The 20,299-nt window shown below is 53.9% G+C and overlaps 1 protein-coding gene and 1 long non-coding RNA gene across 2 annotated transcripts in view; one reads left to right on the top strand and one right to left on the bottom strand.

The window, feature by feature from the left end:
* Positions 1 to 20,299, top strand: part of LOC310689134 — a 283,669-nt gene that overhangs the window by 116,255 nt on the left and 147,115 nt on the right. The window lies entirely within an intron of this gene.
* LOC310688205 (uncharacterized protein) lies at positions 1,970 to 18,691 on the bottom strand (the record flags this gene model as incomplete). Its single annotated transcript, XM_083464330.1, has 4 exons — positions 18,413 to 18,691; positions 16,684 to 16,726; positions 13,949 to 14,049; positions 1,970 to 13,798 (listed from the first exon to the last, which is right to left on the bottom strand). The coding sequence occupies exons 1-4, from the start codon at positions 18,650 to 18,652 to the stop codon at positions 1,970 to 1,972; spliced, it is 12,213 nt and encodes a 4,070-aa protein (XP_083320456.1). The 5' UTR covers positions 18,653 to 18,691.

Raw genomic sequence — 20,299 nt, 5'->3', positions numbered from 1 at the left:
CAGCAACATGCTCAAACCGTCCTGCACCATTGAGCAACCTTGGCAGCTGGATTCTGCACCAGCTGAACCGTCTTCAGAGACAGCATTGTCGTATCTAGCGTAGAGGTTGCCAGAGCATAGGCAACACATGCCACACACCCTAACCCCACCGGCCAAGTAGATGCACTCATGTCATCCCAGAGGCAACTATGGTATGTTCTTCCCACTCATCTTCCCTAGAAATAGTGCCTCTGATACCAGGCCATGTGCCTTCTTCATGAATTTGTCTGGATCTCTTTTAAAGCCACCTAAGTTGGTGGCCATCAGTGCTCCTGTGGCAGGGAGTTCCAGAGTTAAACTATGTGCTGTGACTTTCTTTTATCTGTCCTGAATCTGTCCTCATTACTAAATGTCATTTATGGGCTTGTGAGCACCACAAGAAGCATTGGTCTGCATGATGCTTACACAGGAGAATAAAAGCACCATCAAAACACACCTGTGGAGACAGAGGTGACCTATGATTACCTATGATGGTAGAAGATCCCTTGTAAAAACAAACAAACCACATATTCATGTTTTGCAGCACAGCTGCACTGGAAAACATTGGCTCTGAGATGGGAACTGTGAGTTGATGGTAGCTGGCATGATGGGAATTGTGTTCCCCTACATCTGGGGGGCACTAGGTTGGAGAAGGCTGCTATAGGGTCACCTGTGAGTGGTTTGTGTTAGGATATTTCCGTTCCACCTTAAAAGGGAGCAGGCTTTGTGAGTCAGAGAGTCTGCGCATGTCCTGTTCACAGGATGTTTATGTTTCTATTGCTTTCATTTTTTCTCTCTCTGTCGGAGACACTGACGCAGGCAGTCATGTCTTTCTCTGTTCTGATCAACGCTGAATAAAGCTTGTAAATAATGCTCTCCTGCGTGTGACTTCTGCTGTACTTTATCTGCTGATAGTGTGTGCATGAGCTCTAGAATGTGGCAAGATAACTTCTAGAAACTCATGTCGCTAATCGATGATACTGCATGCCTACCAGAGATCGATGGATCGTCCGGCACACGGCTTGGGGCCATGATGGACTTTATCTCCCTGGCAGTATCCCAACAGTTTGTGACCTTCGTGTCCGCCAGCAGCCCTGAAGAGCTCATTTTTATTTATTTCATAAAATTTATACCCTGCTTGATTGTAAAAAAGCAAAAACAACCCAAAAGCTCAAACCGGCTTACGAAAAACAGATAAAATTATAATTCTCAATAAGAAGAAAATAACTCAAGTGTCAGGGAACCGCAGGCAGCGAGGGAGGAAAGAATTAGAGGATACAGGGAACGATCCCCACTGATCAGTACTGAGTCCTCCTCAGAAGACAGAGAAGAGGATAGTGAGTCTGGGGAGGAAGGGGTGCTTCAGAAAGAAGGGGATCCACGTCACAGGGGAAAATGGAAGGGGCTGAGCCGTTGGCTCTGTTGGTCTCAAGGGAGAGGGAAAAGAGAAAGTAGTTAGAGCAACGCTTCATGAGAGACGGGTCGCTTTGTTTATTCTGCATGTAATCTTGTCAGAAGAAAATAAAGAAAGGAATTTATGGCTGGCTACCGGGAGTGTTTTTCTGCTAAGTGCAGCAATGCGTGCAGCTGGCAAGCTGACATCAAGTTTTCCAGAATTGAAACTAACAACAGACTAAAAAGAGATTAAAACTCACATCAACTTTTTAAACATCTGGGCACGCTTGTGTGAACAAAAATGTTTTTATCAGGCGCCGGAAAGAGTACTATGAAGGTGCCTGCCTGGTATCTATTGGCAGGGAGTTTCAAAGTGTAGGCGCTGCCACTAAGAGATGGATTTTTTAGAAATGAAGAACTAACTGTTGAGAAAGTGGCATGCCAAGAACAGGTGCACTGCAAACATGGGAGCCCCCAGAACACAGCGCTAATGAGCTAGGCATTTATTGGTGAATATTACAATATGCAATCTTCCCGTTTAAAACCCAGAATTCTCTTACTTGCTTCGCCTCTCGCCACCATGTCTGAGGACCCGCAACCCTTGATCCAAGGACAGTTTCTTCTCCAAGATCTTACTAAGGAGGGTCACTTTCTCATCAGAAGGAGTAGTGCCTACGAACTGCGAGTAGCGGCTTCGCTCCCCAGATCCCTGGCTGGCAGCAGTTTGACCAAGGGCCACCATCCCTCCCGTAACCTCTCCTGCTATTGCCTGCTGTGGCTCAGAAGCCGATTCCGTTGCCATATTACTCAGGACGAATCTTGCTTCCCAAAGCAAGGCCGTTTGGGAAGGTTTTGCCTTCTTCAGGGACGCCAGGGAATGGCTGCTGGTTGGGGAATTTTCACGCCTGCGGCTCCCCGTTGCTTCTCGGCCTGCACCCGGCCAATTGCCGCCACTGCTGCCTCCTCCTCCCTCCTCCTCCTCCTCTTTTACCATCCAGTCGCTTCTTGAGAACCCTTCCTCCTTGCTGTCCCAGTCCCCGACCTGCTCCCACTCCCACTCGGTGCTGAACTGCGACATGCTCTCCACCGACCCGGGGCGTTGCTCCTCAGAGCCCGAGGAGGTGCCCTGCTCCTCCTGTCCTTCCACCACCGCTTTGTTGTCCGGGGCCGAGTGCCTCTGGAACCCTCCCTCTGCACCCAGGAAGCCTTCCTTTGGAGACGCAGGGAGCACTTGCCACTCAGAGTCTTTGGGGCTATCGCTCAAGGCTTCCTCCAGGCCTCGGGCTCCTTGATGGAGCGGGGCCACCACAGAGTCCTCCTCGCTCCCTTCCTTCCAGGAAGGAGATTTCAGGCTGAGGCATTCCTGGCACAGGGACTCCGAGGACCATCTTTCCAGCTCCTTGGTGGCGGAAGATGCTTGGCGCCCTGTGTCGGTGGCCCAGTCAGCATCTCTCATGGTCTGGCTGGGCGAGTCCATCCTCTTCTCCCTGCCCCAGCCCACCTTCCTGCCTCCTGTCCGCAGGCCGCTCCTTGACTTCACCTGGCGAATGCTGCCGGCCATCCTGTAGGTTCTGGCCACTACCTCCTCATAGGACGCCTGGGGTTCGACGGCGTACGCCTGCTCCAGGAAGGCCTGTTGAGGGGCAAAAAGGCTAGCTTGCTGCATGCTCTCTGTCCCCTGCAGAGGCCTAAGGTCTGCCTCAGTGGCTTCTTGCTCTGGCAGAGAAGCATCCCTGATGCTTTCTCCAGACGATGGACCAGGAACTTGCTCAATATCCTCTGAGAGCAGAGAAGAGGAGCCTCCCTCTTTGTCATTTTCTGCACCTTCCTCTTGCTCCTGCTGCTGCCATCTCTGCTCTACTGCCAGCTGTGAGGAGGAGGAGGTGGCAGCAGTGGCCTTCCTCGAAAAATGGGACGGAGAAGAGCACTTGGGTAGCTTGCAAACCTTCCTGTGCTCCCAGCCAGCTTCAGAACCCTTTGGCAACAGCGGAAGCTGCCCAGGTGGAAGGTGGCTGTCGTCTGCCATCTCTTCAAAGCTACCCTCTGGCTGCCATGGAACCCTCCTCCTCGTCGTCTTCTTCCTCTTCCCAAGGGATGTATTTGAAGAGCGTGCTGCCAGGTGAGTGATTCTTCCACAGGTATATCTCACCCTCTGGGAGCTGGGATTCCTCTCCGGCCGACGGCTGGCATTGTGTACGTACTTTTGGGGTCTGCGAGTGGGCTGCGAGAGAGGGGGGACCCCAGGCTCCTGCATCCTGTCAGGAATCCTTGAGCGCTGCACTTGCCTGGGCTTATTCAACCAAGACCCCTGCAAAGGTTTCTCCTGCAATCGGCGCCTGCGGGGAGCTTCTCTCGGGGTCCCCCAGCCACCCCTTGCCTCCTGGGCAGCTGTGTGGTTCTGTGTTTTCCCACAGAGGCAGAGGGACGGCTCTTCTGTTTCCACCCACGACGCCTCTCCACTGTCTTGCCCTAGTTCAGGAAAAAGCTCTGCCTGGTAGATGCGTGGATCTTCCCAACTCGAGCTGGATTCTTGTTCCGTTTCCGTCTTAAATGGGGTGTCTGATGTGTCGAGGGTCTGCTCATACGTGGACGGCTGTTCCTCTTCCTCCTCTGGTCCATGAGCATGAAAAATAAACGCCCTCGCCGACTCCTGGACCACTTTGGGAACGTGCCATCGGTGCTCCACTTTCAGGCCCTGGATGTGCTTCTCCAGATGTTCCTTTGTGCCTACATGCAAGAAATGCAGCTGTTTGGCACCAACTTGGACCTCCTTGCCTTTGCGTCCTTTCTTGGTGCCTGCTCTTGTTCCTGCGGCAACGCCCTTTGCTCTTGCTGCAGCGATTCTCGCTCCTGTGCCGGTCAAAGGACTCTCCTGTAGTCCCCGGGGAACTGGAGCAAATGCACGCAGCGACCTCTGGACGGTGGCTGGCAGGCCCCAGTCATGCTGGATCTTCTTGCGTTGAATGTGGAACTCCAGAAAGTCCTGGAGATGGCCAGCAAGGAAAGGCAGCTCTCTTTCACAGCTTATGCTTGTTGCAGAAGTGGCAGACGGGGTCGCTGCCAACAGCGTTTCCTCCTCCAGCTCACCTGACACGTTCTCCCTGTCCTGCCGTTTCCGCACAGAGCTTCCCAGCTCAAACGGGGAGCGGATACGAAAGGCCTCTTGATAGTCACGGGGCTGAGTTTCCGGCCCCATTTCTACAACAGAAGGGGGCCTGGGAAGCCGAAACGCTCTCACGGCTTCCTGAGCGTGTTTTTGGAGGTCCCACCTGTGTCCTGCAGTCAGACTCCTCACGTGCGCTTCCAGACGCTCCTTCACCTCCGAGTTGATGAACAAGAGCCCCCAAGTCGTAATTTTGACGTTTCCCTCATCCCAAGGAAACGGATGCGCTACGCTCTTTCTTGGTGGCCTTTTCTTGTGCGACTCAAGGGGAAGAGGGGCGAATGCCTGCAGGGACTTCAGCACGGCGGAGGGCAGGCCCCAGGCATGCTGGAGTCTCTTGCGTTGGATGTGGAACTCCAGAGCATTCTGGGCCTCGTGCGGCAGGAAAGGAGACGTCACCTCAGGAAAGAAGAAAGTTGAGACATCAACATGGGCAGCTGCAGCAGCTGCTTCTCTCTTATGGTAGAGTTTTCCCCTGGGCTTCTGCGTTGCCTCTCTGCTGGAGTCGTCTTCATTGTCTCCTTCTGTCCCAGAAGCCAACTGGTTGTCGCCTTCAGTCTCTGAATCAGCCCCATCCTGGGGGGATTTTGAGGGAGAAGGCAAGGGCTGCCGTGACCGACCCAGTTCAGGTTGGGAAGCAGGCCTGGAAGTCATGAAGGCCCTCAGCGACTGCTGGACGCGTTCTGGAAGGCCCCACCTGCGTTTCTCAATCATACGCCTCAGGTGGCCATTCAGATGCTCCTTCCTTTCTGGGCTGAGGAAGGAGAGGCTCCGACTAACACTCTGCATGTCTCCTTCCCCCCATGGAATCCGACCAGCCACAATCTTTCTTGGTGGCCTTTTCTTGTGCGACTCAAGGGGAGGAGGGGCGAATGCCTGCAGGGACTTCAGCACGGCGGAGGGCAGGCCCCAGGCATGCTGGAGCTTCTTTCGTTGGATGTGGAGTTCCAGAACATTCTGGGCCTCGTGCTGGAGGAACGGCAGCCTCACCCCGGGAAATAAGAAAACACTCGCTTCATGCCCCACACGTGTCGCTGTTCCCCGCTGGCCTGGCGAGAGGACCTTTTGCTTCTTGGTTGCCCTCCTCCTGCCCTCTGTTCCTTGAGGAGAGCCTTTGTTGTCGTCGTCACTCGTCTGATAATCGTCTCTGGCCGCCTGCCAGGATTTGCACTGGCAAGGCAAGAGACCCACTTCAGATCGGGAGGGGGGCCTGGAGGCCAGAAAGGTCTTCAGGGATTGCTGAACGCGTTTTGGGATCTCCCACCTGTGTCTGGTGGTCAAGGTCGTAATGTGGGCCTCCAGGCGCTCTTTGGTGTCTGGCTTAAGGAACGAGAGGTCGTTGGTGATGACCCTCACTTCTTCTCCATCCCAACGATGCGTCTTGGGGGCGCCCTCTCCCCAGTGGAGGGCAAACGGGGCCAGGGCATCGAGGGACTTCTGCAAAACAGACGGAGTGGCCCACGCATGTTGGATTCTCTTGTGTATGATGTGGAACTCAAGCAGCTGAAAGGCCTCATCCGTGAGGAAAGGTGGCTGCAGCGTGGGCGATATCTCGGCAGTTGTGCCCACGTTTCTGGCCGGCCGTTGTTTCCTCTGATGACCCTTTGGCTTTTGAGGGGATGCTTTTTTGGACGGCTGCAGCGCCAGGGACTCTTTGCCCTCAGAATAGGAATGGATTTCTTGCCGCTGGGACGAGACGCGATGGTGTTTGGAGACTTGTACAGGAGACCTCCTTTCTCCACCAGGGAGAAGCCCCATTGACTCTTCTCCCTCAGAATGGGAATGGATTCCACACTGCTGGTAGGAGTCACGATGGTGTTTGGAGACTTGTACAGGAGACCTCCTTGCTCCACCAGGGAGAAGCCCCATTGACTCTTCTCCCTCAGAATGGGAATGGATTCCACACTGCTGGTAGGAGTCACGATGGTGTTTGGAGACTTGTACAGGAGACCTCCTTTCTCCACCAGGGAGAAGCCCTGGTGACTCTTCTCCCTCAGAATGGGAATGGATTTCCTGCTGCCAGGGGGAGTCATGATGATATTTTGAGAGTTGTACAGGACGCCTGCTTTCTCCAGCATGGAGAAGCCCTGGTGACTCTTCTCCCTCAGAATGGGAATGGATTTCCTGCCTCCGGGGTGAGTCGTGGTGATGTTTTGAGAGTTGCATGGGGTGCTTTTTTTCTCCCGCACTGGACTTCTGTTGAGCAGGGAGAGCCGCCCTCACTGAACGCCGAACCATCTGGGGCAACCCCCACCTGTGCTCTGTGGCCCACCTCTTCACATGGGTTTCCAGGCAATCCTTTACATTTGGACACAGAAAACGCAGGATCCGTCGAGGAATCATCGCCTCCGTCACAGACTGTGGTGGGTGGGCAGCTGCACCCCCTTTCCCTTGGCCCCCCGATTTCTCAGGGCTGACGAGTACTACTGCTCTAGCCTTTGCAGGCCCTTGCAGCTCAGGGGGAGGTGGGGCAAAGGCCCGTAGGGATTTCTGCACAGCAGACGGGAGGCTCCAGTCATGCTGGACCCTCTTGCGCTTTACATGGAATTCAAGATATTCCCTGGCCTCATCTGTAAGGCATGTTGTTACTACTGGCAACAGGTCTAATTCTCTCTTTGGAGCCTCTCTTCCATGCCGTGAGGTTTCCAGGTGCCTCCCTCCTGGAGATAGCTCTGAAGGTTGCCCTCCTGTTCTGGGTAGTTGCTGCCGTTCACTTTCCACCTGTTTCTCCAGCGGGCTCTGGGCTTCTCCTCCAGCTGCCTGGAGGCCCTGGCCACCTGTGCCCAGTGGCATTTGGAGGTCTTTGCTGCAGGTGTATGGTGGAATTTGGTCAGCTTGGGAAGGCGATGCAGCTGCCCGGAGGCGCTGGCCACGAGTGCCCAGAGGGGTTTGGAGGTCTTTGCTGCAGGTGCATAGTGGAATTTGCATCTGGTCAGCTTGGGAAGGTGATGCAGCTGCCCGGAGGTGCTGGCCACGAGTGCCCAGAGAGATTTGGAGGTCTTTGCTGCAGGTACATAGTGGGGTTTGTGCCTGATCAGCTTGGGGAGCAGACCCAGGAGGCAGGAACACCTTGACAGACTCCTGGACCAGTTTGGGAAGGCCCCATCGGTGTGCCGCAATCCGGCTCTTCAAATGGGCCTCCAGGCTCCCCGCTGTGACGGGATCCAGGAAGACCAGGCGCTGGGTAGTCACGACCCTTACTTTTACTGCACGGGTTGGAGACCTTTGAAATTTAGAGGGGGGGCGCAGAAAAGCAGAGAGGGATTTCTGAATTGTGGCTGGCAGGCCCCACGTGTGCTGCAGCTTCTTCCTCAGAACGTGCATCTCCAGAAGATCTAAGGCGTCCTGTGTGAGGAAAGATGCCCCCCACTTCCAGGGTTTAAGGCCTGTTGCTCCAGGGCCCTTGGGTGTTTCTAGTGGAATTTGGTCAGCTTGGGAAGGCGATGCAGCTGCCCGGAGGCGCTGGCCACGAGTGCCCAGAGGGGTTTGGAGGTCTTTGCTGCAGGTACATAGTGGGGTTTGTGCCTGATCAGCTTGGGGAGCAGACCCAGGAGGCAGGAACACCTTGACCGACTTCTGGACCAGTTTGGGAAGGCCCCATCGGTGTGCCGCAATCCGGCTCTTCAAATGGGCCTCCAGGCTCCCCGCTGTGACGGGATCCAGGAAGACCAGGCGCTGGGGTGTCACGACCCTTACTTTTACTGCACGGGTTGGAGACCTTTGAAATTTAGAGGGGGGCCGCAGAAAAGCAGAGAGGGATTTCTGAATTGTGGCTGGCAGGCCCCACATGTGCTGCAGCTTCTTCCGCAGAACGTGCATCTCCAGAAGATCTAAGGCGTCCTGTGTGAGGAAAGATGCCCCCCACTTCCGGGGTTTAAGGCCTGTTGCTCCGGGGCCCTTGGGTGTTTCTCTCCCCAGGACCTTCGCCGAGCTTCTGACTGTGGCGACTTTTCCTGGCAGCGGTGGCCCAGGAACTTTCCCGTACATCTTGGTCAAAGATTTGATTTGCAAACTGGGTAGGCCCCAAAGACACATGAGATGCTTCTGCTTGATGTTCAGCTGGATCTTCAACAGAGCCTCTTGCTCGACAAAAAGCAGGAGGGGCCTTCTGGGTCTCACCCCAGAGGGGAGGGAAGGAGGTTTAGGGAGAGGGGCTCGTCTGATGGGGCCGGCAGGTGCCTTCATCAACTGGAATTTGCTCTCCAGAGCCTTCTTCTTGAGATGGGTATCCAGAGTAGCTTTGGTGGAGCTCTCCAAGCATTGATTCTTCACTGGGGGAACATTGCAGGTCTTCCTCCGCCTCGCATCAGCCGCACGGGATCCCGTGGCCTTTGTCAATTTCTTTTCCTTGCCACTCTGAGGAAGCGGAGCCCTTCCTGGGGGAGGAGTGGGGAGAAATTGCTGCAGGGAGTCCAGGACCTTTCGTGGCAAACCCCACCTCCGCTGCAGCTTCCTCCTCTGAATGTGAAATTCCAGGAGGCGGCACATAGCCCGAGGAAGGAAGAGCAGCTCTTGATGGAGCACGCAGATCTGAATGCTGGTCTTGGGGAGGCCGGGCAGCCTGGGTGGTCCCTGCATAAAGCCCCAGAGCGACCTCTGCACGAGGGCAGGAAACTCCCACATGTGCTGCATCCTTTTCCTCCTGACGTGCAGCTCCAATTCCTCTCTGGACAACCTCTGGAAGAACAGCGTCTCCACTGCCAAAAACTCGAAGGCGGCCCCTCTGCGCCTGGCCGGAGTTCGGAAGGGCGGCCGGGGGGCCATCGCAGCCACCGCCTCCACGTAGCGTGTCCCCAGCCCCCACAGGGAAGCCAGGTAGTTGTGCTGCACGGCCAGTTCAATCTGACCCATTTGATCTACACTGAACAAGAGGCAAGAGCTACGGGGTCTCAAAGTCGCCAAGCCGGGACGGATCAGCCTGGGGAGAGTCTGGCTCAGGGACAGCGATGCCCTTTGCCTAGAGTGTCTGGGCACAGCAGGGAAGGCTCCTAGGTGCACCTCCAAACTCTTCTTAGTCACGTGAAGCTGCAGCTTCTCCAGAGACATGCCTTCCAGTGGGAGACACAGCTTGGCGGAATGCGCGGCCGCACCCACCATCCTTCTGCCCTTCTCCCTGACCGGCTCAGCATCCTTGGCACCAGCTGTCCACGGTTTGGCACAAGCCCCAAAGCTGGACTCCCGCGAAGTGCTTCCTGCCGGCAGCATCTTCTCCCCCGGGAACAGCAACTGAAGCGATTCGAGGATCCTCCTGGGCAACGCCCACTGCCTCTGGAGCTTCAGCCGCTGGATGTGGTGCTCCAGGCGCACGCGGGTGCTGCGAGGAAGAAACAAGAGCCCCCCGTGCAGCGTCTGGACCCAGATCTTGGTTCTGCGGGAAGCCCCTGGAAGCGGCACCTGTCCTGGGAGGGGGGGACCTTGCATGAAAGCCCTAAGAGAGCTCTGGACAGAGACAGGGAAGCCCCACTCGTGCTGGAGCTTCTTCTCTCTCACGTGCCGCTCCAAGGACTCTCGGTCCTCTTGCGGGAGAAACAGAGTCTGGGCCTGGGAGAACCCAAGAGAAGCCTTCCTGGACCTGGGAGGTTGTGGGTGCGGCGCAGGGGCCATTGCGCTCAGGGCCTCCACGTACCGCTGGCCTAGCCCCCAGAGGCAGCTCAGGTGGTAACGCTGCACAGACACCTCAATCTTCTTGAAGTCCTCAGCCAGTACAAAGGTCAGGACGAGCTTCCGGGGCTGCAAGGGCTTGACGCCACGGAGAATCCGCTTGGGCAGAGGCTGCCTGGATGTCAAAACCACCCGTCTCCAAGAGCTCACAGCAACGGCCGGGAAAATCTCCCAATGCACCTCCATGGACTTCTTGGCCGAGTGAACCCTGATCTTCTCCAGGTTCTGGCGTCCCACGCTGGGGAACCCCCAGGACACTGCGTCCGCTTTCCTTTTACGGCAGACGGCGCAGAGGGTGCCCACGACGGGGGTGACAGGGAGGCTTTCAGGCCCAACTTTCCTGAGCGTGCTTTTCGCCCCCCGTTCAGCAGGTGATTTCTGCCGGTGGGCAGCAGCCTTGAGCTCCGGAAAGAGCGACCTCAGAGACTCCACCACCCTCCTCGGCAGCCCCCAAAGGCGCTGCAGCTTCATCTTCTGCACATGCAATTCGAGGCGGTTGCGGAAGCTCTGCGAAAGGCACAAGTCCTGCACCAGGATACGGGCAGAGACCCCCGGCTGCCTCAGGGGAAGCAGAGGGGGTGGCTCACAAACGAGGTACCTGAGCGACCTCTGGACAAGGACTGGGAAGCCCCACTCGTGCTGGAGCCTCTTCCTGCTGACGTGGCGCTCCAGAGCTTCTGCTTCCGTTCGTGGAAGGATCGTCACTTGCACTCCGCTGAAGGTGAAGGCTGTCCTCCTCCGCCTGGAAGGTCCAGGGGACCTCATTGCCCTAAGCGTCTCCGCGTAGCGGGTGCCCAGCCCCCACAAGGATGCCAGGTGGTTGCATTTCACCGCCACTTCGATCCGGCTCACCTGCTCTGAGAACACCGAGAGAGGCATGGGTCTGCGTGGCAGCAACGGCTTGTGGCCCGGGCGGATCACCTTGGGGAGAGGCCTCCTCAGAACGAGGAGCCTGCATCTCCAGGAGACTCTGACGGCAGCAGGGAAGACCTCCAAGTTCATCTCCAGGCTCTTCTTTGCAAGGTGGGGCCGCAGGACCACTTGAGTCTTGGCCAGCTGAGTGGGCGGGAGCAGCGGTGGGGCTGGAGCAACCATCCTCTGGGCCTTCTGCCTTCTCTGCCGACCGACAGCACAGGGCTTGGGGCCCGTTATGTTGTCAAGCTGACCCTGTGGGTAGAGGAGCTTCATGGAGTCAAGGACCCTCTGGGGAAGCCTCCAACGCTGGTTGACAATCCTTTTCTGCACGTTCTTCTCCAGCTCCCTCTGGGTGGTCCTGCTGAGGAAGGAAAGCTCAGGTGTGGAAATGGACACCTCGCTAGCCCTGGCGTTCCTGGGGCGAACCTGATGGCAGGTTGATAGGAGCATCCGGAGGGACCTTTGAACGAGCCCCGGGATCCCCCAGGAGTGTTGCAGAGTCTTCCTTCTGACATGCCACTCCAGCTCCTCTCGGGCCTTCGGACAGAGGAACCGAATGTGTGTTGAGGTGAAGCCGAATGCCGCAGATCTTCTGGGCAAGGGGAAGGTGGGCGCTTGAAACACAGCACCTGGGAACAGCTGGGCAAGGGACCTATGGTACAGTGAGGACAGCCCCAAGCGATAGGTCAACTTCTTGTGGGTAATGTTGAGCTGGATGTGACTGAGAGCTTGCAGGTCCAGAAAATGGATCTGCTGGGATCTCAGCTCTGGAGGTCTCAACCCGGGCGGGATGACTTTGGGGAGCGCAGGCTTTGGAGCTTGAGGGGAGGCTTTCCGAAACTGCTGGATTTTAGGAGCAGACACACCCAGCTGCGTCTCAAGGGCTCTCTTGGCCAAATTCTTCTGCAACGCCTGCTGCTTCCGGGCACAGCTCAGCGCTGAGCAGCTCTCCTTTGCAAGCTTCTTGGAGGAGCTCGGCTTGGAGCCCGTTATGTTGCCAAGCTGACCCTGTGGGTAGAGGAGCTTCATGGAGTCAAGGACCCTCTGGGGCAGCCTCCAACGCTGGTTGACAATCCTTTTCTGCACATTCTTCTCCAGCTCCCTCTGGGTGGCCCTGCTGAGGAAGGAGAGCTCGGGTATGGAAATGGACACCTCGCTAGCCCTGGTGTTCCTGGGGCGAACCTGATGGCAGGTTGATAGGAGGATCCGGAGGGACCTTTGAACGAGCCCCGGGATCCCCCAGGCGTGTTGCAGAGTCTTCTTTCTGACATGCCACTCCAGCTCCTCTCGGGCCTTCGGACAGAGGAACCGAATGTGTGTAGAGGTGAAGCCAAACGCCGCAGATCTTCTGGGCAAAGGGAAGGTGGGCGCTTGAAACACAGCACCCGGGAACAGCTGGGCAAGGGACCTATGGTACAGCGAGGGCAGCCCCAAGCGATAGGTCAACTTCTTGTGGGTAATGTTGAGCTGGATGTGACCGAGAGCTTGCAGGTCCAGAAAATGGATCTGCTGGGATCTCGGCTCTGGAGGTCTCAACCCGGGCAGGATGACTTTGGGGAGCGCAGGCTTTGGAGCTTGAGGGGAGGCTTTCCGAAACTGCTGGAATTTAGGAGCAGACACACCCAGTTGCATCTCAAGGGCTCTCTTGGCCAAATTCCTCTGCAACGTCTGCTGCTTCAGGGCACAGCTCAGCGCTGAGCAGCTCTCCTTTGCAAGCTTCTTGGAGGAGCTTGGCGTCTTCTTCTGAGGGAATGTAGGCGTCTCTCTAGGCTGTGAAGGAGGCTTCATTTGCCTGAGGGCCTCCTGCACCCTCTGCGGCAGCTGCCAATGCTTCATCTGGACCATTTTCTTCAGGTGGAGCTCCAGCCTCTTCTTTGCTCTCTCAGCCACAAAGGAGAGGGCTTGAGGACCCGTCACCACAGTAACACCCACAGGGCCCCGCCGGTGCGCAGGACGTGGAGCAGAGGGCACAAAGCCTTGGAGGGACCTGAGGAGGGCCGAGGGCAGCCCCAGAAGGTGCTGCACCCTCTTCCCCAGCAGGTGCGATTCCAAGCTTGCTACCACGGCCTGGTCCAGAAAGGAGATGTCAGCTGCTGTAAACACGAACGCCTGGGCCCTGCTGGAAGATGGGTCCCTCGTGCTACTCCTTCCCTCTTGAGGTGACGTCGTCTTGCGTCCCTGGCCATGGCTGGCCTCACTGGGCAAGCTCTGCGAGTACATTCTCATCCGGAGAAAGAAACTCTCTGTGTCTCTGCCGCTCGTCTGGGATTCCGCAGAGCTCTTGATCCAGCCGGAGTCCCTACGGCGCTTGCGCGGTTTACGGGGAACCTGGCCGCACCTGCAAGATTTGCCGCCCTCCAAGCTGCTGAAAGACAACTCGGACAGGTCAGAAGCAGACGCCGTCCAGCTCATCTGTGACATCTCTTGCGTAGTGGACAAGAAGAGGACTTCTTCCTCCTGTCCGATTAGGCCGCCAGAATGGCGGCTGCTTCCCCTTGAGCCCTCGGAAACACGCTCTGCGATGGAGAAGGTTTGCTCTCTATTGTCCGCCGGGAAGTTGGAGGGATGTAGAGGCCTGCCGCATGAGGCCGGTCTTGTCGGGGTGACGGGAGGATCTCTAGAGATGGGGTCAGGAGCGCTGGCACTCTGTGGGAAGGAATCAGGTGTGTCAAGCTGGAGCGGGCGCCCCACACAAGGCCCATGGGAGAGCGGGGCCCGGATGCTGGGGAAATTGTAGCCGCCTGCTCTGCCGCCGCTCATCAGCTGCGAGGCCTCCTGAGCTGCTTGCTCACACACCTTGCAGGCCACGTCATCACACAGCAGTTGGCGGACAGAGCTCCCAGGAGCCTTCTGGGCGATGCCGTCTGGTAGCCTGCAAAACACCTTGTGCTTGATACCTGCAATGGGAAGAAAAGGCTTTATTAGATTTGTAGACCACCGTTATCTTCCAAGGATCTCAAGCTGATGTTCATGATTCTCCTTCTTCCCATTTCATCCTCGCCACAACCCACTGAGGTAGGTAAGGCTGGTTCCCAACATTGTGATAGGTAAAGGTAAAGGACCCCTGGACGGTTAAGACCAGTCAAAGGTGACACTGTGGTTGTAGTGCTCTTCTCGCTTTTGGGCCGAGGGAGCCAGTGTTTGTTCACAGACAGCTTTCCAGGTCATGTGGCCAGCAGGACTAAACCGCTTCTGGAGCAATGGAACACCATGAAGGAAGCCAGAGCGCACAGAAACACCGTTTACCTTCCTGCCACAGTGGTACCTATTTATCTACTCGCACTGGTGTGCTTTTGAACTGCTAGGTTGGCAGGAGCTGGGACAGAGCAATGGGAGTTCACTCTGTTGTGGGGATTTGAACTGCCATCCTTCTGATCAGCAAGCCCAAGCGGCTCAGTGGTTTAGACCACAGCACCACCCGCTGTGATAGATCAACATTGTGATAGATGACAAGCTAAACATCAGTGATATTCTGATTTAACACTATGTCTGAAATAAGGATGGCTTCACGGTTTTCCTTGCATCGTGCTGAGGCAGCAGAGTTAATAGGCTGTAGGAATTGAGAGCAACAATGGCTGGCTTCATGGTTTTTCCCACATTGTCCTTTTTGCATAGCAAACACACACACACAAATCACGATTCACAATATATTGCTAGGTCAAAAACCAATATCATGATATGGACCTCAAAGTGGTTTTGGATGATACATTGATATATCACCCAGCTCTGGAGGTAGGCTAAGCTAAGAGATAGTGACTGGCCCAAGGTTACCCAGTGAGTTTTGTGGCTGAGTGGGGATTCGAACCCTGCTCTCCCAGGTCAAAGCCCAAAACTCTAACCGTTACACCACCCTGGGGCTCCTGCTCCCAGTTAATGGCGCCCTTCTGGAGTTTTGTCATGGTGAATTTATCTTCTTTCTTTCGAACTTTAATAAGTAATCAAGAGAGTTCACAACAAAGCAAAGAATCCGGTGGCAACTTCCTGTTATAGTTCCATAGGATATGGTTGGATACGACCTCAGGATGTGAAGAGGTTCGATCAAAAGCCAAACAAGATGAAAAATAAAAATAAGGATTCTTGTTCCCCTGCAGGAACAAAGAGGATTAGCTGTAATGGAGATTGGTATGTAACCAGTACCAAAGAAGACCAAATTTGGTGGGGATGTGCCGGCCCTCAGTCCATTGGATTGGTGGTGCCCCGTGAAACACCCCTAGGAAACCAGTGGCGTAGCGTGGGTTGTCAGCACCCGGGGCAAGGCAAGTAATTTGCGCTCCCTAACCCGTGGATTTGCGCCCCCTAACCCTAACACCCAGATGTTGCGCCCGGTGCGGCCGGCCCCCCCTGCACCCCCCACGCTACGCCAGTGTAGGAAACACAAACACTTATTCTTCCCTCCCTCCCTCTTTCCTTTATTTCTATCCTCGCTTCGTTTCTTTCTTCTGCTTTTTTACTTATTCCATCTGTAACTTCTGTCATTGCGATTTTACTGAGTTATGGGGAAAGCTTAATAAAAAATCTTAAAGGCAGAAAGAAAGAAAGAAAGAAAGAAAGAAAGAAAGAAAGAAAGAAAGAAAGAAAGAAAGAAAGAACTGATGCCTTATTGAGCAGTGGGGGGAGGAAATGTCTGGCCCTTCTCTACCCCTGCCATCAACCCGTGTTCATGATGTGGGGCAGTTGCCCCCTAAAAAATAACAAGATCCACCACAAAGCACCATCTCCCAGCCTTCTCTTGGCTGGTAAACAGCAATGGGCAAATCTATCCATTTTGGTTCCTACTGCCCTTAATGACACAAGACCCCCATAAAAGTGTGTGGTTTAAAATTGTGCACCAAAAACTCCTCTCCTGTGGACTCCACCCATATCAGCTTCTCATGACGGGCTTCATTAAAGCAAAAAGGCTAATTGGACAGCGTCTGAAGGACTTAGAGCAACAGAACAATCTGGCCATTATAAAGAAATTCTGTCCTTGGCATGCCTTTTTCCCCCTTCTCAGTTTGATTCCCTGGCACCATATTTGTATAAATTAACAATCCCAAAATACAGACGTGCCTTCACACTGATTGGATGTGAAGCCCTCTGCCGTACTTGAGGGCAGATACCAAAAGATACCAAACGACTCTGCCCCTGTGGAGATGGCAATCTGGAAACAGTGGCTCATGTTCTCCTGTCCTGTCCCCGTTTTAAAGATCTGAGGAATGAGATCATCACCCCACACTTACTTTCCATCCCAGGCCACCCACCTGAGGCCACATTGTTCTTTCTTTTATCAGATCAAAATGATCAGAAGTTGCTAGGTTCATCGAGGGTGCAATGAGATTAAGGGCCACTATTTGAATGATAATCTTGGTCATTTGATTGCCCTTTTTACCCATTGCTGTCTTTTTTATTTGTATATATTTTATTTGTATATCGCTTGTTTTATGTTGCTATGGCCGTTGGCTAATGTGAATAACGTTTATCTTATCAAAGGTCTGCACCCGAGGAAAAGAGCTGCGGCGAAGGAGCAGGGGGCCTGGAAGGAGACTTCTTACCTTCCTCGATCTTCTTCCACCAGTCTGTGACCTTCCGAAAAAACTGCAACGAAGGAAGAAACACAAGCAGAGAGAGGTGTCTGTCTTGGCAGGGAACAAGGGAACAGGAGGCCTCTGCCTTTGTTTTTCCCCACAGCCCTCCCCATCCCAAAAGACTTCTTAACCTACATCCGTGGTTTTCAAGCAGGGTGCCATGGCACCCTGGGGTGCCTTGAATGGTGGTCAAGGGTGTCGCGGGCAGCACTGGCCTCAGTCCCTCTTCCTTTCCCTTCCCTCTCTCCTCTGATGCCCTCTTGCATCTGTGATCCCAAAGGCTTGCACAGCTGTTTGTTGCAGCAGCCCTGGCTACAAGCTCCCCAGGCGAATGGAGTGTCTGGAGCTGGCCAGGCGGTGCTGGGTTAGGGTTACCAGATGTCCCCGGTTCCCGGGGACAGTCCCCGGATTTGCAACTCTGTCCCCGGACAAATTCCGTCCCCGGAACGTCCCCAGATTTGCAAATCTGTCCCCGGGAAACGTGGCAGCGGCAGCCTCAGCAGCTGGAGCCAGCCTGGTAGTGCAGTTGGCTCTGGATGGCTTCAGGAGCTGCTCGCTGCCACTGCCAGAAAGAATGTACTGTATTTTTTGCTAAGACTCACTTTTTCCCTCCTAAAAAGTAAGGGGAAATGTGTGTGCGTCTTATGGAGCGAATGCAGGCTGCGCAGCTATCCCAGAAGCCAGAACAGCAAGAGCGATTGCTGCTTTCACTGCGCAGCGATCCCTCTTGCTGTTCTGGCTTCTGAGATTCAGAATATTTTTTTTCTTGTTTTCCTCCTCCAAAAATTAGGTGTGTTTTGTGGTCTGGTGCGTCCTAAAGAGCGAAAAATACTAGTTGGTTGAAGGAGCCGTGGACTCTGACCTACAACATTCATTGTCTCCCTCCCCCCGCAAACAGAAACAGAGCGCTTCCAGATCGCCAGTTTAATAAGCATTCGCCCTGATTTGGGGGGGTTAAATCAGGTTTCATCAGGCAAGTCTCATCCTACATTTCCAATGTGTTTCCCAATCACTTTCCTTCATGCAAAAGGCACACAATCTTTCGGGGGAAGTGGGATTTGCTGCACAAGGGTTCCAAATCCGCGTTAATTGTGCAACTGCAATATGCTAGCATGAGACAGAACCCCACAGAAAAATAGCAACATGTCAGGGCTTTGCACATCTCGGCGTGCGCACACAGTATGTCTAGGAGTTAAAACCCCCGCACACCCCAGCTCTCTGATCAAACCCACCTGTCAGCGTTCCTTTTGACCGAAGGCTGCACGCAACCCGCACAGCCATGAACTCCCACGCTAACACACCACCCAGTACTGAGCAAGCAATTAAACCTGATGCATTTTTAAATCTTCCAAGTTTCTAGTTCTCATGAGAACTTTGAGTAAAGTTTGATTCAAAAGGTTGGCAATGCCTCATTCCCACACCCCGTTTTATACAGCAAAATCAGCACAAATTATATTTTCACTTCCTCACCCCTTTTCTAATTTTGGCATCCTAAACAGGGGATTTGGTTCCTCTCCCGCTTTCCCTAGCAGACGATAACTGCACAGTCTTACGAGGCGCCATAAGACGCCACATTCATGAGCATCCTGCCGAAAGCAGAGGAACAAATATTTCCTTACTGATTTCCAGCAAACAGAACCCTTGGATTATTGCTGTTTGCAAAGACTCGGTGGGCCAGCCAAGGAGACTTACTTACCGGTTCTGTGAAAGAAAAGAGCTTTGGTGGAATTTCAGGGCAGAACGAAGGACGTCTGCAGTTTTTCCGCAGCCAGGAGTAAGCACTGGCCAACATAGGGAAACCTCCCAGAAGTTTCCACATGAAATAGAGGACCAGCACCAAGACGGCATTCCTGCTCAGGGAGGAGAGCAATTTCCAAAGGAAAGCGATGCTTTTGTAGGAAACCATCTCCAAAGTCGAAACAAAAATCCACGGCATTGCGTTCCTGGCCAATACTGGATTTGCTTCTGAGCCGGATGCCGGGAGCATTCTGGAGCGCATCACAAACGTTTCCGTGCAGGCGGAAAACACCTTTATTGCATCATCATTGAACGTAAGAAAGGTCTGCTGGATCCGGCCAAAAGGGACCCATCTAGGGCAGCCAACCATTTGCCCCAGTGGGAAAACTCACAATAAGGATCTGAGCACAAGAGCCTTCTAGCAACTGGCAGAAGCACGGCTGCCTCCAACTGGGGATAGCAGCCATCAATAACACTCTCCACCATCAATTTGTCTAATCCCATAATAATAATAATAATAATAATAATAATAATAATAATAAATGTTTATTTATACCCCACCCTTCCTGGTTAAAAAGCCAGGCTCAGGGCGGCTAACAGCAAATATAAAACATTGATTAAAATACGACTTAAAAACAGCATAAAACACAATATAAAATGCAGCATCAATATCAATAAAATTCAAAAATTCAGGGGTAATTCTTTAGGGGGAAACAAACAAACCCCAGACAGTAGACATCAAATGATCACCAGGGCTAACTGGCCAAGTTGGTCCTACTATGGCCTAACCTGAAAGTCCGTTGCCCTGTTGTTATCTTTTCATTCAGCAGTCTTAACAGCCCATGGATAGAAGCTGTTCTTTACCCTGTTGGTGCAACTAATCATGATTCTACATCTTCTGCCCGAGGGCAGGAGATCAAGAATGTGCCGGCCAGGGTGTGAATCATCCCTGAGAATTTCCCTCACTCTCCTGAGGCAATGTTCTTCCGCAATGTCATCCAGCAGATTCACGGGACAGCCCATAATTTCTTGTGCTGTATTCACCACCCTCTGTAGGCAGATCCTGAAGCTGAGGCTCCAAGACTGTGGCCACCTCCTGAGAAGAGAAGACTCCCTGGAAAAGACCCTGATGTTGGGAAAGATGGAGGGCACAAGGAGAAGGGGATGACAGAGGGTGGGACACTGTTCTCGAAACTACCAGCATGAGGGAGGCAGTGGAAGACAGGAGTGCCAGTGTTGAATAGTGGGTAGACATGGCAGACGACACAGCGATTTCTCCAAAGCAGCTCTTTATTTTGTAAGCTGGAACAGAACTGAACTGTCGGAGACAAGGACATCAGGATACCCATGCGTCGCAAACAGGCCTCACACCACCCGGATGACGGCCTCGGTAGTGGTGGAGGGCATCAGGGCCACCTCCAGTGACTGCAAGAAGATCAAACCTCTCCATTCTGAAGGAAATCAGCCCTGAGTGCTCACTGGAAGGATAGATCCTGAAGCTGAGGCTCCAGTACTTTGGCCACCTCATGAGAAGAGAAGACTCCCTGGAAAAGACCCTGATGTTGGGAAAGATGGTGGGCACAAGGAGAAGGGGACGACAGAGGACGAGATGGTGGGACAGTGTTCTCAAAGCTACCAGCATGAGTCTGACCAAACTGCAGGAGGCAGTGGAAGACAGGAGGGCCTGGCTTGCTCTGGTCCAGGGGGTCACGAAGAATCGGACACAACTAAACAACAACAAGTTTGTTGTTATTGTTTATCTGTTTATTGTTCCTTTTTTCCCCATTCCCCCCCTTTTTTCGTTCATTGATGTGTTTTTCTTTTTTTGTGTATCATTTTGCTTTGT

Source organism: Podarcis liolepis, assembly GCF_965112155.1.
Source record: "Podarcis liolepis genome assembly, chromosome: 11".
Taxonomy (NCBI): domain Eukaryota; kingdom Metazoa; phylum Chordata; class Lepidosauria; order Squamata; family Lacertidae; genus Podarcis; species Podarcis liolepis.
This window is presented reverse-complemented; position numbering and strand designations above follow the sequence as displayed.